The following is a 25,489-nucleotide window of genomic DNA, read 5'->3' on the forward strand; positions in this document are numbered from 1 at the left end:
GCCCAGAACTGAGCACTTAGCTTCCTTCCCAGCCCAATGGATCACAGCACTGAGGAGGGGAACTGAGCAATCGGACTCAGTTCCCTTCCCCAGATCACCAGTCTGAGGCGGCAGCACCCAGCTTCCCTACCAGGGTTGCGGGTCCTTGATCTGCCTGCTGGATGAGAGAGGCTGTTTTGAGCTTCCCCATTATAGCCTATGGGTGAAACAGCATCAAAACAGCATCACTGTTTCAATGAAACAAAATAGAACAGCAGTTTTGAATTGAAACAAAACACTGTCCCATCAAAGCAAGTCAAAATGGAACGGTGCCATTTCGCAAAGCCCTACTGTACAGCCACACTCCCTCTTATTTGCTCTCTGAATGGTATAGACATTACATAGTATAGGATAAAATGGATAAAAAGCATTAGGAACAGGGCCCTGAACAGATGGCTTCCTCCCTCCATCCATAAGCAGTACCTACCACATTGGGCCACAAATTAACACTTTCTTGCTTGCATTTCTTGTGCCCCCAAGTCTCTTTCACTCTTGACTGCCCAGAGGCTCACCAACAACAAGAGAGCTTTCATTCCCATATTGTTTATGGCCTGAAATTTAGGGTATCACCCTAAAAGTAAGAGGATGAGGATGGCCTAAAAATGAGGTTTCCCACTTCCTAGACATTTTTTTGAAGGAAAAAAAAAATAGTGGGCCTTCTCCCTTGTCTGAGGGGTAGGCATCCCTCCAGGTAAACTGGATCTGAATGGAACATCACCCTCTTAGTGACTTGGGTAAACTGAATCCAAACATGATGGAAGCATGATAGCTTTTCCACAAGTCTGTCTATTGAAAAAATGGGGAATACACATGTGCAGCTCTCTTGGACAAAATAGGATTGGCTACTGCAGAGTACAAAAGGATTAGCCTTTGGGATGAAAGGGGGCTTAACCATCGAGAGAATGAGGGATTTGGATCCCTTGGAGTTGGAACAGGATTAGCTATCCTGAAGGAGGTGGCCAAGTTTGGGGCAATTTGCAAGTTTAAATAGAGGCTCCTTAGAGGCAAAAATAGAATTGGGACCGTAGTGTTCAACAGATCAATAGGATGCTGACAATAAATGAAAACATAGTAGTTTCTGAAATATGCTTATAACATCCAGTAACCTCTAGTTAATGCTACATAAACAATGTATGTACACATAAAATAAATCATGTCCTTGATATCTCATTGGTTTCTGTGGCAGGCCAGCATTTCTGCAAAAATTGTCAGGTTTCTGTGAAGCCAAGATCAATGGTCCTCAAGTTGGTTTATGTGGCTCAAGTGGTGGATATTTACCCCTCTGAACAGAGTGCAACCTTTATGAGTGATCTTTGTAATGGCATCAAATAGGAGTTTGGGGTGTATCAGCATTATTGAAGCGTAGCCCATTTTTGATACTACTCAATTCTGTATAGAAACAGCTATATAATATGGATTTCTAGAGGATACAGAAATATCAAATAAAGTCAAATAATATTCAAATAGCTATCAAGCTGATAAAACTATTTTCTTTTGCAATTTAAGAAACAAGCATTGATTGAGAGTCATTTAATTTAGTTGATTCAGCAAACACTTACTATATAAGCATCCGTAAACCTCAATACGCATTCCAATTCTACCATTAGGATTCCAGTCCAAGGGGACAAAACGAAGAAATCTTGCTTTGATGGAATGTTGGAGCTTATAGTGCACAACACTGTCTGCATTTGTGTTTCCTGAAAAAGCCTAGAAGAAATGGAAAAAAAAATGACTATATCTATACTGAATACATACATATATAAAAGCAGTCTTGACCTATTACTCCTCATTTTATAGCCATATCTATGAAACACTTAGACATGTAAATAAATTTATGTAGTCCCACTGAGTTTCGTGATAATGTTCATGAGTTAACTCACTCATATGCTTAAGTGTTTGCAGGATCAAGTACTCAGAAATATAACTTTTCATCAGTCTATGTATATCATGTTTATTTGAGTGCCATTAATCTTTTAACATTAAAACAAGGGAATGTTTTCAAAAATCTCCTGTCAATTATATGTTAAAACACTTGCATATTTCAGAGCATTTTACCATCTAATATTCCCTATGGATAAGTTAGTATATATATTTCTCTGCTCTCAAGAGTAGTTTAATTCTTGATACCCTGTTTCACTTCATTTGTGAGCTAAAGTGAACCCAAGAACTCTTATCCAGGACTCTGGATTTCCACCTAGTAAAGAGAAATTATTATAACATAAATTTTAAACAGCAATTTTGTAAAATAAAAAATCTGCCCCTGTACTTTATTTGAAAGGTAGGTAGAAGGGCAACGGATTAAAAGAAAAACCCTGGGTTTTTTTTTTACATGCAATCAATATCCTTGCTTCACTTACTGAAAGAAACAAGTTAAAAATATCTGCTAGCTAAGCATTATGAATTTTGGTACTGTAAAAACTAGAGAAACTCTTTTAGTTTTTTGTAGTAGATTTCTTATATTATTTTATTATTGCTTTGTGATATAGAAGATGCAGCAAACTATTCAAAACATTTATGTTTTAGGTTTAAATACTTGATAATTCAGACAGAGAATACTATCCCTAAAAACATGTTTATTATCCAGAGCAAATCACATAGTAGCTATTTTCAGATATGAACAACAGGAACATATTCAAATTTAATAAACAGTACATCTTCATTTCTATTATGTTTTGATTATTATGAGACATTTGCTATTGCTGTATGCTAAATATTTGTTCCAAATATAGAAGGATATTTAAGCCAGCTTGTTTCATTTTGAAATGTCTCACCACATCTTTTTGCATAAGCAGCAGGGGTGAGTTTCAGCACATTCATCATCACATGTCCCCTAAGTAGAGATGAATCTTACCACCTTCCCTCCCCCATCCTAACAGAATTTCAAATTAATTGTTAGCTTGGAACATTCTGTATGAAGAAACAGCTAGTGAATGGGCTCATTAGAGCTAACCTATTAAGCCAGTAATAAGCAATGAGAGTCAGCAACTCTAAATGCCTATACCACTTTCAGCTTCGTGCTTTATAATCTCGCTGTCACAGTGGGTGAAGACAGAAACACTGTAAAACAAACACAGGAGAACTGCTTCTATTTTCAGTACAAGACCCCTCCCAACCTCTTGTCCCTTGGAATCCTTATTTGTAATCTCTAATAGATGTAACTGCTACTGAATGTGCCAATTAGTTTGTTGACTGAACCAGAACCCAAGCCCCAGAAGCTTAAGTGCTGTGAGCAAATGAAATGTTCCATTAAGACTTCAATTTTTTCAAGATCATTTTCAGAGGGCATGCACCTAGTGAAAATTAACTTTTGAAAACAGATTGTGTATGGTCTATTTTTTTCCTTCAGGGCACACTTGAATCGTATGTTCTTAATTCAAAATTAACTTTCAGACATCAAAAATAAGCTACAAGTGATTTAAACTCGCATTTAAACCATTCAAAGTGGTCAGGTTTGAAACCAAGATTTTCTAGCTGTCATTTTACAAAGCCTTTAGCTGCAAAGAATAGATTCAAAATATAATCATTCAGTCAAGTAGTAAATGTACCTATATTAACTGATTTTAAATATTTTGAAGGTTAAAATCCTTCTCGGTTCTTATCACATTTCAAGGTGAAGAGAGAAACCACTTTTTCACTCTGCCTATTTTTCTTCATTGGATTGTAAATGCCAAAGGCCCAATGTCAAGCCTCTAATGTAAATTAGAGGCTTTGTAGAGAATTAGTACCTTCAACTCAATGACAATCTTCATATCAGTAAAACAGAATTCAGCTATGGATTTACTGTCCAATCCTGCCATCTTTTAAGCATTCAAGGAACTGAGCTCATAAAAGAAGTTCTATTTGATTACTAATATGCTCAAACATTTGTAGGAATCATGCCATAGCTGTGGACTATTTAGGGACTTGTCTGCAGGCAGGAGGGTCCTCACAACCTGCTTAATTTACCTTTGACAAAGAGCCACAATTAGATATTACACAATAAAAAACTATGTTAAAAGAACATTTTTAATGTTATAAAGATAATGACTCAAAAATGAGGAAACATTAAATGCCAAAATGAAAGCTGACTGTTGAATCTTAAGTCAATTTCCTTGTGCATATATATTATGGACTGCCTACATCAGGGGCAGGCAATTATTTCAAGTGAAGGGCCACTTAACTAGGTTTGGTGAGCTTTCAAGTGCCACATGGGTAGCCCCACCCCTTGACAGTTGCCTTGCCCCCTGGTCACCACTTTGGGACTGAAAGTTCCACCCCTAACCTCTGACCTTTGCCACCAGAAGTCCTCTTGCCCCTAGGAAATACACCTTTTGGGAGGGGTAGTTGCTATCTTAGAACCAGGAAAAAAAAACAAAAAAACCAACCCCCCCCCCCCCCCGCCAAATCATACACTAAAAGTCAAACACCAACTATAACATATTTTAATTTTATTACAAAAAATATTTTTGTCATGATATGTGTTTGCTAACTGTATATAGAGGTGATTGCATAATAACTCAAAAATATATTCTTAGCCTTGTATATTGTGTAGGGGTGTGGTTGGGTGTGTGTGTGTGTGTGGCTGTGAATGGTGGGGGCATAGGGTATTTTGGAGGGCTGTGTATATGTGAGAGGTTGTGGGAGCAGAGTATGGGTGTGTGCTGTTTGTGGGGTCTGAGGACCCTCTCCCACCCCCCCCTATGGTGCAGCCACTGGCAGGGGCACTTGGGGTGCTCATGTCTGGTGGGGCCAACACTGAACATCATGGTGAGGAATGCAGCCCCCACCAAGCCATCACAGGCGCTCCCTGCTGTGCATGCACAGCCCCTGCACTCATGCAACAGGAGAGGGATGCCCCATGCACTGGAGTTGGCTGCCTTCTCCACCCCAGCTAGCTCCAGCATGTGGGGCTTGCTTCCCATGGTACATGAGTGAAAAGGCTGTGCATGCATGGTGGGGAGTGCTGGTAATAGAGATGGCCCAGCAGAGGCTGTGAGTCTCACCGCTATGTGAAGCACTGCCTGGAGCTGGTACTGGGCATGAGTGCCCTGAGTGCCCCTGCCTGGTACTGCCTGGTACTGCTGCTGTCACTGCCTGCCAGGACTGCACACCATGAAGAGAGTGTGGGAGGGATTCCTCACATCCTCCCACCCCTCATACTCACACGCTGCCCCCTAGGTGTGGTCTCCACACTGCTGTCAGACCCATCCCCATGCTCTTCATTCCAGCCGAGCTGCAGCTCTGCCCGCACCACTTCCCTACCTGCTGCTTGGATCCAGCAGGGCACCAGAAAAGCAGGACAGGTTCCCAGCAGTTGCAGCAGCAGCAGTGCCACCCAGAATCTGTGTGCTGGCTGGACCCTTCCACTCATGGGGATGAGAGTAAGGCACAATAGGGTATGTTGGGGCGGAGGGGTGTATACCTAGGTACCTCACTCCAATCCTCATGGGCAGAAGGGCTGAGCAGGGTACAGCTCATTGGTGGGTAACGAGGGCTGGCTGAAAGTGCCTGATGGGCCAAATACCACCCACAAGCGGTATTTTCCTTCCCCTGAACTACATGATGGCATGCTGCTGTTAACATAGGAGCCCTGTCACATTTGATACACAAATGCTCACGTGAGTTATCACTACACCACAGATATCATAGGTGTGGAGACGCCCATGACAGCCAGATTCTGGAATTAATCTAGACAGGACAGCATGGAGTTCCTTTTCCTAGTAGATTACAAAGAGTAGCATTGCGTATAAGATAATAAATGTTGTGTACTGAGTTTTGCATTCTATATGCATGTTCTGCATTCTATCAGCAGAGGGTACTGCTTGAATTGCATTATTTAGGGTTGATGTTTGTTGTTCCATTTTACCCATATAATATTGGGAAGTTTCAGCTGTTGTTAATCAGTATGGTTCCCCTGTTTTCTTTGTGTGATCTCTCTAGGACAAGAACCCTACAGATTTAACTTTATTAGTGAATGTTAAAAAGGGAGTTCCAAAGATGAAGGGGTAAAAGGAAATACAAAGTGGCTACATAGTAGTGGGTGAGGGGAGGATGCAACTAACTACATAGCAAAATGTAGCGTACTTAGTGCAGCGGTGGGTTAGGGTGAGGAACTTGGGAGCTAAACGCACCACATATACAAAGAAGAGAGGATATAAAATGTCCTGCACAAGCAATCCACATCATTACAGAGTGATGGGTTTTAAAGGACATACACAGATACAAGTAACACTATAAGGTACAACTGTGGAGGTGAGGTACAGTCCAGGCATAAGAGTTCTTAGTCATGATCTGTTGGAGGGGGTGGTCAGGCAGCTTCTGGCCAGTGGCCTGGAGTCCACCTACTGATGCTCACCCATAATGTGCTTGACGTAGATGTCCCTCGACCATCTGAGGGTGTCAGACACCATGAGGCACCTCATTAATTTGGCATAGTAGCAGGATACTCAGCAGGCACACAGAATCCTCTTGTTGCTGGGCTCCCATGCTTTGAGTGCTCATCAGTTCAGTGCCTCAACCATCATCTCATATTCCTGACTCCTCATAATGTCCACTAATGGCTTGTACTTTGCCAGCTCCCGCTTTCAGGCTTTGATGAAAGCCAGCTGCGAGGTCTCAAATGGGATGTTGACATTGACCATCACAATGTGCCTGTTTTCTTCGTCAGCCACAACAATGTCTAGGTACAGCTGGCTTTCACAGCCTGGGACAGTGCGCTTGGTGGACACAGTCCCAGATGAGGCTGGAATGCCCTTCACCAGCTGGACCTGGATGGCTTTGTGGTAGACATGCCATGCTCTGGCATGGGACTTTCAGGTGCACAGCATGTGGGGAAGTGTCCCCGACTTATAGCCACATCTTCAGCACCTTTTGTGGTTTATGAACCAGACAGTACAGTTGAGCAGGAGGCAGTTGAGTTGGGCATGGTGGATGAAGCACTAGTCCGTAAAGCACGTAAAGTTCCCACTGAGCATGAAGTGGTTGTTCACGTCTAACTTCAGGATGTGCTCAAAGACCTTACCTTGGTTGGGTTTTGCCTTCAGGTCACTGGCATACTTGGCTCTGACAGCATCTTTTAGGACCCTCTCCAGGCAGGAACTTGTGGGGGAGCATGGTGATGAAGCTGGCACTGGGGGCTGGGAGCAGTGGGACTCCCAGCTCCTGGTGCTCCTCTGACTAGGTCCAGGCACAGCTGATGAGCTTACTGAGGTGCTGCATGGCATTGCAGGCTCAGCTCCACAGTGAGGCGAAGTCCTCACCATCTCAGTTGAACTCATCTCCCAGTGAACCACTCAGGAAGGTGACCAGGTCTTTGCCAGTGGGCTGTGTAGCAATCTTCCTGGGGTCAGTCTCCCTCAGGATGCTGGCAGAGATGCTGCTCACAAGATCATAAGGGCACATTGAGAGGCAGAAGATATGGTTAACCATCTTGATGCCATAGAGGTCACCCTTGAGGGGGACCTTGGCATCATCCTGCCAGTAAGGGACATGGAGGATCTCATTTGTGGCCAGAAGCAGTAGGTTCAGCCACTTCTTCAGTAGCCACTCAGGTCATAGTCCACCTTCTTGAGGCAAGTCTTGGGAACTGCCAAGCCTCTCAAGACAAATGAAATATGGGGGATGAAGGTGTTTGCCACAGCAATCTTCTTCCAGGGGACCAGCAGGAAATAGTCCAGCTTGTTGGCAGGTTTCCTCTGGTGTTTGCTTCACCCAGTGACTGGTGGACACTCCCAAATGGAGGTAACTCTCACCATCCCTCATGGGCCTCATCTGCTTGCCCTGGATGGTAATGGTGGAGTCCAGGACACTGCTTTTCTTCCTGTAGTTGGCATGCAGGAATGCACAGTTGGAGGCATTGAAGTGGAGCCCCATCCACTTAGCTGCCTCAGAACTGATATCCAGCATCTTCTGCAGCTTCTCAGAGTCACTGGCAAGAAGGACAAGATTAGTGGTGTAGGCTAGGACATTCAGCTTCCATCTGTAGAGGCTGAGTCCTCTTGGAGGAGCAGTTCTATGACCAAATTGAAAATGACAGGCCTGAGTGGGCAGCCCTGCTTGACTCCAGCCTGGATTGAGATGTCTCACCCTCTGACTACAAGACGGTGGTAGTGCAGCTGCTGTAGAGCTCCCGGATGAGGTTGATGGTTCCATTCAGTATCCCCAGTTCCTGGAGGGTGTTGTGGCAGTGGGGCATGGAGCTAAAGGCCATGCCACCATGCACTGTCTTCTTGCGTCTGGACATTATCCAGCACCATCTGGATAATTAAATTGAGCTTGTAGTATCCTTCTACTCCTACTCAGATGGGCCTCTGCTTCCTTTGGCATGAAGTCTGCTTTGAGCACTTCTGTGGAGCCAACAGGTGCCAAAGGTCCAACTGATGTGGGGAATGGGGGTGACAACTTTTGCACAGTGGTTGAAGACATCTTATGGAGTTCCTGGGCTTCTCAGTTGATGCAACTAGAATTCATCCAACAAATGCAAAGGTAAAAACTATTCATAAGGTTCCAACACCTACACAAACATTTATAGGTCTGCTTAATTTCTACCATTCTTTTCTAAAAGACAAGGTTATATTTGCTGAGTGTCAGGGACTCTGATCAGGCAGACTAGCCTGGGTGAAGTACTGTCAAGGACTCTGGGTAGGCAGGCCAGCCTAAGCCAAGTACCTTAGCAGCCACACCTGCAGTAAGCCTCAGCTAATGAACTCTGTCCCAGTTTACCAGTAGCAAGCATCCTGATTGGCTGCTAGGAGAGCAGCCTATCCATTTAACACTAGGTGGGGCCCTGGGTTTACAAACCACTTTACAGTTCTGGTGTGGCAAGCCTCCTGGTTCCTGCAGTCTTGTTTTCCTGGTTCCTGACCCTGTTTTTTGCTTATTTCTGGACCTTGGCTTTGGATTTCCCTGAAAATCTGTTTCCTTGCTCCTGCCTCTGGTTTGGCTCCATTTTTGGACTTCACCCTGTGGACTGCCCCTCAGATTGGTATTTGGCATCTGATCCCTGGATCCAGACCCTGGACTGCTGTGGACTCTGCTTCTGGATTTCCCTCTGGGTTTGGTACATGGCTCCCACCTTCTCACCTAGCCCCAGGCCCCTGCTTTACCTCAGCGGTCTAACCATTAGGCAAGAATAACTATACCCTAGTCCTTTCCACTGAGCCTTTGCATCCCCTATTGGATAAGGATGACTCATAGAAACAGACTAAACTGCACAACAAAGCTTTCAACAAAACAAAATGATTGTTGTTTTCTCACAGCATGCTAGTCCAATATGACATCAAGAAACTACTTGTGCTTATTTGCAAGTTTTCACTGCATGGAGTAGGAGCTGTCCTCAGTCACCTGCAAAATGATAGGCATGAGGCTCTCATTGCCTACTATTCATAAACTATGAATAAGAAAGATGGAAAGGAATTATGCCCAAAGCGATAGGGAAGCTCTTCCTGTCATTTCTGGGATTAAGAAATTCTATGACTACGTGTACAGCTGCAACTTCACAATCATGACAGATCAGAAACCATTGCTAGGGCTATTAACCAAGAATGGAACAGTACCTCAAATCATTTCACCACATATGCTTCATGGGTCCTAACTTTTAAAAGCATATGACTGTGAATTTCAACACTGCTCTGGGAAGTTGATAGCTAATGCACATGTACCAAGTCATTTGCCATTATCCTGTCCTGAATTCACTGTTCCTCAATTTTCCAAAGTTCTGATGTTAGAATCCTCTTCTGATTCTCCTCTCCAACCAGATGACATTGTTCATATGACTGCTAAGGATCCAGTATTAACCGGAATACTAAACTAGGTATGGAGAGGGTGGTTTTCAAACAAACATGTCAGATGAATTTAAACCATTCGTTACACATGAACATGAACTTTCCACCTGTAAGGAATGTCTCCTATCTCCTACATGGTAACCAACTGGTCATTCCCAATTAGGCTGAACACAGGTTCTTAATGTTCTCCACATAGGATATCTGAGGATTGTTTGTAAGAAGTTTCTAGAAGTTCTGTCTGGTGGCCAAAGATAGATGCTGACATTGAGCAAACAGTAAAGATGTCTAAGCCATGCCCCAGCTAAGGGTCCAGTCCATCTATGAGAAGAGACCAGGACACTATGTCTTATCTGCACATAGATTTTTCTGGACCTTCCCAAGTCCAGATATTCTTTATAGTTGTTGACACTTTCTTAAAGTGGCTGGAAGTTGTTTCCACTGCATCAATAACTTCATGTACTGTTATCTGAGTTTTACAGCAGTCATTCACAATGCATGGTCTTCTAGATATCAGCTTGTCCAATGATGCTGCACAATTCACTTCTGAAGAGTTTAAGGAATTTTTGAGGAGGAATCTTATCCATCACACCGCATCTGAATGATTTCCTTTGGTTTCCCTTCACCTTTAACTATTATGCTGCTTTATGTTTCATGGCATTCATGGAAGAGCTGCAATGATGTGAGCCATATTTACCTATTTAAGAAGGTGTTTTTTGCTTATTTCATTTTATAGAAATTCTCTTCCGGGTGTTAAGTGAACAGTATTACTTCTAGCAATAATAACTCTTTGAGATGCTGTTCATGCTGCAGGGGTGGATTAGCAAATAATTATTTAAATATTTAAACACTGCAGTTAGCAGAATTACTGTGAAAAGAGTGGGCTGGAGCCTACAAGAAACTGTAGAATTGAACTTATGTGTTCTAACACCAACTTCTTTCAATTAAATATTAAGGATTTTTGCAGTGTATACATATGAAATAAGGGCATCTCCCCATGCCATATCAGAAATACATTGCTTGATTATATATGAAAAAATACAGTCTTAGGATGTACCAGTTTTGTGCTTTCTGGTACAAAATCTGGTACTAAAATAAAGTTAACTGGTCACAGGTAAATGGTCCCATTGTGGGGGGGGCGGGTCTCCTCCTATGGGGAAAAACTAATAATTCCTAACAGTGGCCAGAGGCAAATGGGAGGAAATGAGACTTCTCTATGTCCAGATGACCCACTGGTTGCTAGCAACCAGTGCAACTAAAGAACCCTTCAGTGTTCTAGATTGGTTTGGAGGACTAAAGCAGCATACAATACACCCCCAAAAAAGCCAGTTTTCATCATACCCTCATGATCTACACTGTGTGCTTCTAGATCAAGGATCCAGATCCCAGTTCATATGCTCTTCTATTTTAGTTATTTATATTTAACTAATAAATAGATGCATTTCCAAGGCTCTAGGTACCCTAACACAATAAAAATAAAATTATATCTGAACACCGATAAAATAGGAATGTCAGAGGCACTCAGCCAACCAAATAATCCAAAAATTCCTTTTGGTCACTATATCACTTTGGGAAGTATATCCTTAGCCCTTTCCAAAAACCCTATTGAAATCTTTCAGCCTCTTGTAGTGTAACCAAAAGGTACTCTTTAGACTATTTTTGATGGAGGGAACAAGTTCTAGACTCTTGAAGTTCTCTGGGAAACCCTTATATGAGCTAGTCCCTTTCATTTACAATGAGAGGGCTCCAGCTCTAACTATGACAGAAATAGTCCTGGTATAGGTCATCACACAGAGACTGTGTTCTAGGCCATTTAGGGCTCTATGGATGCATCTACATGTGACACTACATCATCGGAGTAATGCACTATGGTGACATAACATGCGTGAAAAAAACTGTGACACCACAACTATGTCATCATAGTGATGCACTCCGTCATTATAGTGAGTCACTATGGTGATGTAATGCCTAAAAATAACTACGTATGGCATGCACAGCATAGTATGGGTTCTCCAAAGAAAGTACTAAATGACAGTGCAATAACAATGGCACCATAGCAGCATATGTAGACATGCCCTAAAGATCCCAACTAACACCTTAAGTTCCATTTGGGGATAAACAGTTAGCTCCTAAGAGTAAAGATGTCACATAATCCCAATGAAACAATCTGTTGAATAGCAAACTTCTGTGTTCTGTACCAGGTTCAATCCCTGCATATAGAACAAACTACAGGAGTCTAATCCTGATGTAAGGTCCGCATCCACAAACAAAATTCATAACTTCTTATCCAGAAGCAGATAGTGAACACTGACTCATTATTGGTATAACACTATTCTAATATAATAAAGGGCTTTGTCTGTCTGTGTATCTGTATGTCTGTAATGCTTTTGGGCAACTGCTCATGCACTGCCAAGAGGGCTGGCAGTGATTGGCTGGGCAGGATCCACTTTGTCAGGCAGGGAGGGAGCCATCGCCACCAGAGGCAGGGAGGTGGGAGTTCCATTGCTCCGAGGGATGACATGGAGGTGGTGGCAGAGGTGGGATGGCAGGGGGGAGGGAGCCGCTGCTGCCTCCTCAGGTGGGAGGAAGCCCTGCTGCTCCACAGGAGGAGGTGGAGGTGGGGGGAAGGAGGGAGCTGCCACCACCACCTCAGGAAGGGAGGTGGGGAAAGCCCCATTTCTCCACGGGAGGAGAAAAAGGTGGAGGTGGGCAGGGAGGCAGCGGGAAACTGCACTGCTCTGGGGGAGGAGGTGGAGGCAGGTCCGGGGGAGGGAACTGCATTGCTAGAGGCTGGAGGGGGAGGGAGTGGCTGCAGAGGGGCTGTTTACATGGCCAGCCCTGAAGCGGGGAGGGGGGGGGGGGGCATTTAAACACTCCCTGAAACATTCCATCATTCATGATGAGCAATTGCCTAATCTTCAAATAACCCCTCATCCCCAAGTTGCAGATGCTATTGGCAGGTATTTTTCCCCTCAATCAAAATTACTGTTAGTACTCCTTCTATCTGCTCTGGTAACTTCCCTTGAGGTTCTCCAATGTTTGAGACATATCAGTTGTCTTTTTTTTTTTTATTGCATGGATACTTTAAAAATATTTGAACTACTAGAATGACTTAGAAATACACATAAGACATATTGCTATCAATGCTTAAAATTTGGATTTAAACCAAGTTCAGTTAAACAAAATAAACAAAAAACAACCATTAAATAATAGATTGAAATAAAATCTCATTTATAATTTTATTTTTCACTTTTGTGCTTTTTACAGCCCATTAAGAATGCTATAAGGAATACCTTTCAATTAATTTTAAATATCATTTAATTTACCATTCATTGTACCATACAGCTTTCTATTAAAACACCATTTATTTTACTGTTAAAATGAGAAGTTCAAATATCATTCTTATTGCTTTTAACAGTGAAAGTTCTATTCTCCCTTCCTTAAAAGAAAACCATTGAAATTACTTTTCAGGATACAATATTCTTCAATTAATTACTACTCACTTCTGAATGCTATTAAATATTGCAAACAGTAAGAATGGACCATTGATTACAATTCAGCATGTTTTAAGACTACCATTTATTCTGCAGTTGTATTAGCAATGGTTTTATTTATAGGGAGGTAAAAATCATATATTGGAAATTTACTTAATTTGTGCAGACACTGTATATTTTTTATTTCCCAGAATAAAAGATATCAAGTTATGGTTCTTCTCAAGTTATAGCTCTCTCATGTGCACAACAATGCTGTAAAGTACACTAGGCTTTGAACTGGATGAGAGGCAGCAGCAATTTTCTCTGGTGTTGGGTGCAGCCCGTGGCCAGCGCCAGTCCCAGGTGACAGGGCAGCCTCCTCTCATCTGGGGCACAGATCCAGGGGCTCGCACCCACAGGAGGGCTACCAGGCTGTGCTGGACTCCTCCCAGGGGTGCAGCCCTCAGATCTGTGTGCCAGATAAGAGGAGGCTGCCACTGCCACCTGTGACCCATGCTGAAGACAAGTAAGCCCAACTTTGAAACTTGAAATGCTTCAAAACTTTAAATATTTTGAGTGCCCTCATTTCATTTTGAGGCTGTTTCAAAGCCTTTTGTTTCATTTCAATTTCACTGTTTCAAGCTCAAAATGCAATGAAACAGTTTCAAAATGAGACATCTGGTGAAATTTCGCACAGCCCTAATGTCCAGGTGGCCATACATGATGTCCTGAAGTCTCCAATGAGAGCTGTACAGGGTGACCAGCAGGACTCACTTTAGCTCCTGGGTGCTGTTAGGGCTGTGTGAAGCTTCAGTCGCTGATTCAATTTGGTGGAGATTCAACCTGATTCAGTGGCTGAATCTCTGAATCTGAATTGAATCAGGAGACCCTTTAATCTCTCTGAAGTGAATTGGAACCCTCCAAATTGATTTGGAGAGATTCAGAAAGATTTGACGATTTGGATATAGACACAGTTTTAAATGTTTTTTTCTACATACCTCAAGATACCAGGCAGCTTGTGAATGCTGAGATGCTGGGGTGGATGGAGCATCCCACAGGAACGTGGGGGGGGGGGGGCAGCACACTCAGCAGCAGACCCAGAAGTGGAACAGAAGCACTTCCAGTCCACTTCCAGGTCTGTCAGGGAGCACTCAGGGGGCCCTCCCACACCTCCCCAGCTTGGCGACTGGTGCCTCCTGAGTCTGGGGGGGCACCTGGGATTGCCCTGTGCTGATCACTGAGCTGGGGGGAATGGGGCCCCCCATGTGTGCTCAGCAGCGGACCCAGAAGTGGACCAGAAGTAATTCTGGTCCACTTCTGGGTTCACCACCAAGCACGCAGAGGGGCCCCCACACGCTCTTGTGGGCTGCTCCATTCACCCCACCATTGCAGCATTCACGAGCCATGCCTGGTACCTCAAGGTATGTAGAAAAATTTAAAGCTGTATCTATGGCCGAATTGCTGATTCTCTGAATCAGTATCAAATCTTCAGATTTGGATTTGGCTGAATCAAATCGGGGACAGTGATCCAAATCAACAAATTGAATCACTGTTCCCAATTCAGGCTGAATCCAAGTCTGAATTGAATACAGCCCATTTTTCACACCCCTAGTTGCTGTGCTTGGGCCCAGCCAGTGGGAAGCCATGGTGGGGTACAGGTAGGCCAGGACACGAAGGCACGTGCAAGTCATGAGAGTGGGTACCAGCGCTTACTCTTGGGCTGTTCTGGAAGCCTGGGGTTGGGTACAGAAGGGTTTACAGTGACATGGTAGGGGTTTGGGGGCATAGTGGTCCACACCCAACAGCCAACTGGGGGGAGGGGGGCGGCTCACCCATATGGCTCTGCTTGGGAGTCTTTGGCAGCCCGGAGAACTCAGAAGGCAAGGTGGGAGGCATGTGACATCTCCCCCTACCTGCTGGCATTGACCAGTGTGAGCAGGCTCCAAGGTGCCCTCCCCCCCCACGCTGAATAGTGAACAGTGAACATCTGTTTGGTTCACTCCCACTCTAACTTAGACCGCTTTAAGTAGAGTGTGATAGAATGCTTCCAACTCAGGCTTTTTGAACATCTGTACTTAGCCTGAGTTAATACTATATAGTATCTACCAGGACAATCACCTTGACCATTTCCAGAACCTCTTCAGATTACATAATTGTTTTTTCTCACTTTTTGCATCTAACCCAAGTTCTTTTTACTATGCAAACAATTGCTTGCATTTCAATCGTGTATCATGTAGCTATTCAGAATTCTGATCTCCTCTCAAGCTATTTCACTAGAACTACAATGCATGCGGGGGTTATGTAAGACAAGGGTTTTACCCCTAACAGCTTATAGGATGAAAGAAAACAAAAGATTAAGAAAGAGATATACCACACAAATGTGAGTAAGATGACTGGCATGCATAACAAATTCAAATCCTCTTTTTTTAAGCACAAAAAATATGGTCTATTCTACTCCAGATTTGTAGCCACTAATTACACCTTTTGCTGAAGAGCTCGTAACATTAGTCTTTTCCACCACTGAAAAATACTAATTCATAGGAAAATCAAAATGAAAATGCATGTCAAATTATTTAAAAGTAACACAGAAATAATTAACTAACCTGGCCCACTGTTCAGTCAAACTGGTTTTTATGGCTTCTAATTTTTCAATTTTCAACTGTATTTATTTATTCCCAACACAAGTAACCATTAAAGATTTACTGTTTACTTGCAGTTATTTAAGAAGCAGATCTCTGTTTCATCCCTAATACTAATCAGAAAAAGTAATCTGCATCAACCTAAAGAAAACAAAATGTGCATGCATAATTTTTGGTATATAAAAGGCTGTTAGAAAATTACATATTATTGAAAAAATACTTAGCTCTTCAATAGCTATTTTTATACATGACTTTCTAAACACTTTATAAAACAATTGTAGGTATCTTATCTCCATTCCACAAACAAGGAAACTCAGGAAAACGTAAGTTAGATCAGTTGCTCATGGTAACTTAGCAAATCAATGGGAACACCTAGAACAAAAGCTGTATCTGACTTGCAAAATTAAAACCTTGGCAATTTTTATTTGCACGTAGTTACATTATTGTGATGATCCCTTAAATTGTGTTAAAGAGTAAACTAGTTTTTCCCTGTGCTTGATGAAAAGGTACAATTTTACAGATTCAAACTGTGACAACCATAGTTTAGGAACAATATCTAGACCTTTCCAGACAGGCCGCTTCCTGCCAGCCATCTCATTTTATTTTTTGTATTCATCTGGTGTGGAAGCTAAATTTAATTATGCTAATGTTCAGGATCATATTAATATTGATATGGGATTGTTCCCAATCAGCTGGGACATGTAATTTCACCAGAGTAAAATGACCCAGGATTTAGATGGGCAGCCTGTTAGTGACATTTTTCCTGCAGGAAGTCCCTCATCTGTGACTTCTTGACAGTCTCTCTTTACTCCATCACTTTTTGTGATGCTGACACATCAAACCTCAAATAGAAGAAAATACTTAAGTAAAGTATAAGAATGAAGGACTAAGGACTATGGGGAGGGAAAACAGTTTTCTGATACTTGTGTGTGTCAAAATTAGAGGCTACACTGCAACAGACATGTAAGTAATACAGATTAAACTCCATGTTGTATAACATTAATGAATCATAATTCTGCCAAATTGTAACATTTGCAGCCAGAATTTACAATCTTAATAAAGTTGGTGTTTTTTGGGGAGGGGAAAGAGCTGAGGGCAGGAGGGCTTGGGGGAAGGAGCAATTTACTAGCTTTAAAAGAAGTAAACTGAAAAGTGAAAAATAGCAGTCCCATGATTTAATATTGAACCTCACATGGGTCATTAAACCTGCTGGGATCTTTAAATCAGTCACACAGATCTCTGCTACTTGAGCTGGCACAGTCACTATTCTGTACGCTTGAGGGGAATGTACTCTATAAGGATGCAATCCTCCTCTTCCTCCTCCCCCTCTTCCAACCCATCATGTGCAACAAGTCATACTTCAGTCCTGTCTCTTCTTGAGCCTGGCCTCTTTGTTCAAGTCCATTTCATTTTATATAAGCAGCCCAAGTCTCCAGTCATCTGACTTATCATCTCAGTCCAAGTCCCAAAACCAAGAAAATCCTAATCCTTCCCATATCTGATCGCAGTCCCAATCTCTTTACCCAATCTGTAGCTCCTCTTCTAATATCTCTCTTATAACTCTGCTTACATGCCATCTCTCAAGTGCCTTCCAGTAAACAATTATTTTGCTGTACAGTTGCAGTGTCTCCCATCCTTCTAGTCTTGTTCCCAACCAGTGTCAATTCTCTCCCCAGTACCTAACCCTGCTCCTTTCTAGGTCTTTCTCTCTTCCTATAACACTGCCTCCTTTCTAGAACTACTAGTTTACAATTACAGGGCACTTGTACACATGACGCCATTACCATGTACACAACAAAAATGTCACTTTGTGTGGCTTAATGGTGTCACACTGTACATGTGCAAAAGGTTTGAGGGCTTTGTGTGAGTATGGAATGTTTCAAATTGCAATGATACAGGTGTCAGCTGGACCCATGGCCATGGAAAAGGAGGTGTTTCTGAGTGGGGGCACTACCCAGACAGCTAGCAGCCCACCCAGGCAGCCCCAAAGGGCACTGCCACCACAGAGGGAAGGACCAGGGTCTCCCCACAGCTCAGAGGCTACTCAATCCACCAGCAGCTTGCTCTCTGGCCATGGGCAGGCTTCAGCTCCAAAAAAAGATTGGACCCCTCACCGTAACACGACAGAAAAATTAAAATGGTTTAGTCCTCAGGGTTTATATTCTATTCCACCTAAGTTGAAACAGTGGGGCATAGAATAAAACACTGAGGACTAAACCTCCATCATGTGTACAAGTGCCACAGTTCCTATCCATTTGCCTGAATACCACACCTTGATTTCCAACAACTTATGTGAGTGTCCTAGCCATGGGTAATGGAGTCAGTCTCTCAGTCTTTCTAAGCCTCTGGAGCAATGCCCTACAAATAATTGAATTATTTGTGCCAAGTAGGGCATCTCAGGATATTTACCTGAACAGGGACTTGAACTGGTATATCTCATATCCTGTATGTGTGACCTGACCCTCAGACTACTGAATATTCTACAAATGGGTGAATTTCATGATAAGCCTCAAAATATCTTGGTTTTGTTCTGATCCAGAGCAACACAAAAAATAGAAATCTCAGAAAATCTTTGCAGGAGAGAAGTATTTCCCTCCAGCTTTGGTTATTACTCGTATTTACCATCTATTGTTCACTTATGATTATTTTTGTTCTACAGAAGAATACTTTTTAATAAGGATTCAATCTTGAAAGTTCACTGTTATTTCATGGAAAAAATGTCTAACTGGCTAGTGAACAAGTTCAGTAGTTTTTAAGTAAAAACTCAAACTACTTCCATGCCAAGACATTATATAGGAAATTCTTTATTCATAATAATGGTTATTTAGGCTCTTTCAAAAGACTTGGAGGATTCAGATTGTATCATATAAGCTCTCTACCTGCAGCCATTTAATAACAACTCCCTGTGGCTGAATTCAGGTGTCAGTCACCCTGTAGCCCATCACATTCATTCTAAGTAGCAGTTACAAAATATGTTAACTAAACTGTCATCATTAGAGGGAGCTGTTGTTCTAAAACAATCAAACAACTTGACTTCTTACATGCCTCCCTTGATTCTGTCCAAATAATTCTACTTTATTAATTTCTGAAATGATATGGCCATGTAACCAAGAAAAGGTCACACTTTATTTATTCACTTTAAATATGTATCTCTCTGTGTCTTTATATATATGCTGTGAAAGTTCAAAAGGTGAATTCAACTTTTGTACTACCATTATAAAAATCTTTAATCACCTTGATCCTTGAACAAGATATTCAAAGATTAGCTAATGTTTTAACTAATGCAAATATGAATATAGGGTCAAAACAGAACTTAAAATAATTTGGCTTTAAATGCTTTCAAAGAAAACCACAATGAGTTTTGAGAAAGCCATACAAAAATAATAATAAAAAATAGGATCATAGGGAAGTAGGGCTGGAAGGGAGCTCATGAAGTCATCTAGTCCATCCGCTTCTCAAGGAAGAATCATCCCTGATTAAACCCTGATTATTCTGGGCGCCACACTTCAAGAAGAATGCGGATAACCTGTAGAGGGTCCAGAGAAGGGCAACTCGTATGGTCAAGGGCCTGCAGACCAAGCCCTATGAGGAGAGACTAGAGAAACTGGACCTTTTCAGCCTCCGCAAGAGAAGGTTGAGAGGCGACCTTGTGGCTGCCTTTAAGTTCATCACGGGGGCACAGAAGGGAATTGGTGAGTATTTATTCACCAAGGCGCCCCCGGGGGTTACAAGAAACAATGGCCACAAGCTAGCAGAGAGCAGATTTAGATTGGACATTAGGAAGAACTTCTTCACAGTTCGAGTGGCCAAGGTCTGGAACGGGCTCCCAAGGGAGGTGGTGCTCTCCCCTACCCTGGGGGGTCTTCAAGAGGAGGTTAGATGAGTATCTAGCTGGGGTCATCTAGACCCAGCACTCTTTCCTGCTTATGCAGGGGGTCGGACTCGATGATCTATTGAGGTCCCTTCTGACCCTAACATCTATGAATCTATGAATCTATGAATAAACCATCTAACCTACTCTTGAAAATGTTCAAAGATGGAGAGTCCTTAACATAGCCTGTTTCAATGCTGGTCCACCCTCATAGTCAGAAAGTTCCTCCTAATCACCTATCTAAATTTTACCTGCTGCAGCTTGAGGCCATTTCTCCTAGCCTTGTCTCCTATAGTCAAAGACAGAAGCTCATCTCCATCCTCTCTGTCATTGCCCTTCAGGTATTTGAAGACTGTTATTAAATCCCTCTTCAGTCTTTTCTTTTCCCAAGTAGTTTAACACTGGTTCTTTCAACTTTTCCTCATAAGCCTTACCTCCCAGGCCCCTAACAATTTCTGTTTCTCTTTATTGGACTCTTTTCAATATGTTCACACACAGGCACTGAGTCCATGGGTGCTTTGGGGCTCAAGCATCCAGCAAAAATCATTAATGAGTGCTCAGCACCCACAAGCCACATTGGGCCAGCTTGGTTGGAGTAATGCACTGCCTATTCTGGGCATGCAAGGGGCTCGGCACAGGAATTCAAAACAAACAAACAACCCCCAAAACAACCCACACACCATCAAAAATCAAATTTGGCACCTATGTATCCAGATTCTTCTTAAAGTATGAGGACCAAAACTAGACATGGTACTTTAGATGAGTCCTCATCAATCTTGAATACACTGGAAGAATCATTTCCTTTAATTGGTGAGTGATGCTCCTGTTAATACCATACGGCTGGCCTTTTTTGCAAAAAGAGCACGCTGTTGGTTCATATTCAACTTATGGTCCACTGTAACCCTCAGGTCCTTCTCTGCAGGACCGCAGCCTCATTACTCATTCCCCAGTCTGTTTGTAGATGCAATCATTATGTCCCAAGTGTAGCACTTTGCACTTATCCTTGCTGAACCTCATCTGATTTGTTATGGAACATTTCTCCAGCCAATTCAGGTCATTCTGGACTCTAGCCCTGCTCTCCAGAGTATCTGCAGCCCAACCCAATATAGTATTTTCTTTAAATTTGCTAAGTATGCACTCAACCCTGTCATCCAAATAATTAATGAAAATGTTGGACAATACTGGACCCAGGACAGATCCCTGGGGAACCCTGCTTAATACATCCTTCCAAATAGACATTGAGCCACTGATGACTACTTGATGGGAGTGATAATCTAACTAGTTATGTATCCACTTTACAGTATTTTTGCCTAGTCGGTATTTCCTTAGTTTGCTAATAAGAATGCCATGAGAGACAGTATCAAAAATTTTACTAAAGTTTTGACATCCCTGCTCCCCACCCCTATCCATCAAGATTGTCAACTTATTATAGAAAGAGGTTGGGTTAGTCAGGTATAACTTACTCTTGGCTGTTCCTGATCACCTTGTTGTCCTCTAGGTGTTTCACAATTGGTTCTTTGATGACCTTCTCCGTGATCTTTCCAGGTACAGAGGTCAGGCTGACTGGTCTGTAATTGCTTGGATCTACCCCCTTCCCTTTCTTAAAGATGATGATGTTTTCCAATCAACTGAGACCTCACATTACCTCCACAAGTTCTCAAAGAGGATAAACAATGGCTCTGAAATTATCTCAGGTACTGAAATTATTTTCAGTACCTTTGGAGGCATCCCATCCAGCCCTGCCAACTTTAAAGGATTTGGATTTTCTAAGTAAGATTGTTCTGCCATTACTCTAGGCTGTTCGTCTCCCTCCCTATCTTTGTTGCCAAATGCCCTTATGTGGTAGCTGTGTCTATCTGTGAAAACCAAAGTAAAAAATGGGATTAAATACTTCGTTTTCCTCTGGATCATCTATAACTAAATTCCCTTTTTCATTCTCTAAGGGACCTATGTTTCTCTGGTTTTCCTTTTACTTCTGATGTACTTGTAGAATCTCTTTTTATTGCCTTTTATGTCCCTTGCCAGCTGCATCTCAGATCATGCCTCCTAATTTTCTCTCTGTGTGTGCATGAAATATTCTTGAACTCTTCCCTAGTATGATGACTAGGTTTGCACTTTTTATAAGATTCCTTTTTGATTTTCAACTCATTAAAGAGATCACAGAATGATCTCCTGTTGCATTTTTCCCACAGCATCTGGATAGCTTGCTCCTGCATCCTTAAAAGGGCCTTCTTAAAGTACAGCCATCCCTTCTGGACTTTTAATCTACTCAGAGTTTCCTTCCAGTGTTTCCCCGCCTGTTTCCCAACTAGTTCCCTTAGGCAAGCCCCACTCCTTGCTCACACAGCAATCAGCCCCAATCACCTATAATGAGGCACAATCATCTCACCTCTCCAAACAAGCCTTTAGAATGGTTCACACCCCAAACTTGAACCAGGTAGGACTTCCTACTTGCCAGTATTCAACAATGAAATATAATAAGCCACACTTGGATAGAGCTTATATGATAATGTACTTGAATTAGGCCTATTAAAAATACCTTGTTTTCCATTACATGTCAGCATGCAAAAAACACCTTCCAGATCTGGACTCAGTAACATCTACCCTTTCTATTTTCAAATCCTCCTTGGAGTCCAAATTCTGTGCTTTATGAAGCTATGGCTTACACTGAGGTAATTCATATATCATGAAATAATAAGCCCCTGATGTGCTATTAAAGGGCAGCAAATCATGTTAACTGTTTAGTGTTTCAGTTTCCCATATACTTCACCTCTATATATTATATTGACGTTTTCCTCAGATTGTGGACAGGCCAAAAAAACATGTTTTCTTTTATGACAGAAGCTACACAGAGCCTAGTGTACTACAGGCGCTATGAATAAAAATGGATTCCAATTAAAACAGCAAATTACTAAAGGAGTCATGATTCAGCATAGCAGTGTGCCTTCCCAAACATCAAACAATGAGAGGGATATATAAAATATTCTGAAAAAAAAATAGTCTGTAAATTACAGCACTACATTCCTTTGCATTTAGTTTCACACTTTGCTCAGAAAATGAAAACAGATGACCAGAAAGAAAGAATCTTGTTAACTGTGAAATACAGAAATTGTGAAGGAAATGCTTTGCACCTCTTATGTCCAGAGGGTCATAGGCAGTAAAACAGCACAATTAAAAAGGTTTCCTATTACATTTATTTCAGTGGCTTGTCACTTTCCTGTGTGAAATTTATAGTTATTGAATTTTGAAGACCTGCCAGGATGTTTTTTTCCTGTAACCAACTCCTTATGAGGAACTTAATATAGTATACTACTGTTAATATTAATTATAATAAGGTCTTTGGGTTTATGACTAAAATTAGGCAAAGAATGCAAACTTTGCCTAGAAAAAATAAGACTGCAGAATATGATTTTCATCTAGCTTCACCCTTTTAGTTTTTAAAATAACCTCCAAGTGTAAGGGACTTTCTTTTTTCCCTTTACCTGATGAAAAAGAAATGTTCCTTGAAACAAAAACCCTAAAAGATACATTCCCACCTATTTCAGTGGAACAATACCACTGATGCCCAGTGATGATCATTTAATCGTGACACTTTAATTCACTGATAATTTTCAGCAGAAATATTTAGCAATTAGGCCTTTACTGCTTGATTCAGTGGCAGATATTTATGGGTGGGAGAGATCAAATACAAAGGAGCCACTGGTTTCTGGATTGGAATCAGGGATTAAAACATCTAAATACATCATTTCACCTCTGTTAATGCCCTCAAGCAGCGGGGAAAAAAAAGTGGATCTCCCTTCCTGTGACAAAAGCCTCAAGAATGACCTGAGATTCATAACACACCGATTGTCCCTTACCTAAATATCTAGGTAATCAATTCCACAGCAGAATAATTTTTTATTATTATTTTAGTATGGTGCAGAACATACCCCCCGCCCCCACAAACAGCAAAGGAGAAATGAAGCCATTCAGAACTGGTATTCATATTGAACTGAATATTCAAATACCTAAGTATAAAACTGTGATTTTTCCAATGCACTGTTCACAGAGCGGTAAGAGGATAATGGACTTAGTCTCTACAGTCCTACAGAGCACTAGCACATTGCTGGTAACAGCATGGGAGCTTCAAAATGACACTAATTACCATCCCTATGCCCTGGTTCTGTCTCTCCCTCTCTCACACATATGTACCACCCAACACAGTGGAGCCAGTCAAGATTAAGAAAAACTATGCTGAGCATTACCAAATCCTACAGTTTCATTATGGGTCTTATAATGCTTGGGGTTCTGCAAGATCCAAGTTCTGAAGTCATATGGTTCTGTAAGAATCACAGCTTTCATCCTTTTTAGTCAGTATTTACTACCCTTTGTGATTTCACACAACAACCTGAAAACAAGAACTAAATATACACATTTCCCCAGAAATAAGAACATTTACCAACATCCCCCCAAAGTCTGCATTTTTTTTTATTATTATTAAAAAAGAAAGGAATCTTGGAAGCAACCATTAGCTTGGGGTCAAGTGATTCTAGACCCCAAGCTAATGGTTGGGGTCTAGTATTCAAGACCACTGTTCAATGAATGTGGTGCCAAAAGACATCTGTAACAAACACAGGTAAGGAAGATTCAAAGACAAAATAAGCATGAAGCAAAGTTATATTTCACTTAGGAATGTTGATTATTGGATGGCTTAGTATTTCATTAGGTTCAAAATAAAAAATAGAGCTCATTGCCTCCAGAATGAAAAAAGAGGCTGCTGAAGTGACCCTTAAATGGTGAGCTGTCACCATTCATAAGAAATCCTCTGCTAGCACTGGAGGTGGTAGCAGCAGGGTGTTTTTGTAGTGATTCTATTTAGAACCCAGAGGAAAATGCAGACGTACTGAAAAAGAGATAAAAATTTGAAATTTACAAAGGAAGAAAGGGTAGCTAAAAGAAAGTGTTATGCACCTGGGGAACAAAATGGTCAAGCTTTAGTAAAAGATCATTCAGCATCTCAGTAACTTCTTTGCAACCAGCAATACAATATTAGGCTACCTTGCTCAGACAAGGTTTAGAGCATTTTACTCAAACCATTTAGGTAAAAAATAAATACAGCCACCATGAAAAGCTGGCATTTTAAGTTTGTAGGAAGACAGATCCAAGGTTTCTTTGGGTAAGACCTAACAAATGTGTTATGTACTTATTCTTTGAATGAAGTATAATGCAGTTAAGACCTAATTTAGTCCTGTTATTCTGCTAGAAAGGAACTAAAAAGACACATTGAATTTCTGGACAGCCTTTGGGCATTTATACACATACCTTTGTCTGCTCTGATGCACCAGAAATCCAGTGCATTGAAGCAGACTCAATTAATCGAGTCTGCGGAGCACATGAGCCAACGCTCCCGGTTCTGCGTTGCATGCATTTGTATAGACAGCAAAATGTGCATCAGCTTGCAAAACATGTTGGCGGTGCACATCAAAAGCGCACTGCTGCCATTTTCTCAGCAGCACTGATGTGCATTTCGTCATTTATTCAAATGCATGCAGTGGTGCATCAGGCACTTTTAAAATCACCCAACGCTGTGGTGTACACATGTGTACAAATACCCTTTGTGACTATTGGACAGCGGGCACATCTACACGAGATGTTTTACTGTGCAGTAGCATACTTTACTGCACAGAAAGCATGTGTGTCTACACAGGCATGTGCTTACTGCAAAGTAAA

At 41.8% G+C, this 25,489-nt stretch overlaps 1 protein-coding gene across 3 annotated transcripts in view; it reads right to left on the minus strand.

Moving 5' to 3' along the window:
• Positions 1 to 25,489, minus strand: part of CNTNAP4 (contactin associated protein family member 4) — a 462,372-nt gene that overhangs the window by 144,927 nt on the left and 291,956 nt on the right. For all 3 annotated transcript variants that reach the window (XM_019478107.2, XM_059724866.1, XM_059724865.1), the window contains one exon: positions 1,599 to 1,746. In XM_019478107.2, the coding sequence (XP_019333652.1) occupies positions 1,599 to 1,746 (148 nt within the window). The remainder of the gene's footprint in view (positions 1 to 1,598; positions 1,747 to 25,489) is intronic.

Source organism: Alligator mississippiensis, chromosome 3 (genome assembly GCF_030867095.1).
Source record: "Alligator mississippiensis isolate rAllMis1 chromosome 3, rAllMis1, whole genome shotgun sequence".
NCBI lineage: Eukaryota > Metazoa > Chordata > Crocodylia > Alligatoridae > Alligator > Alligator mississippiensis.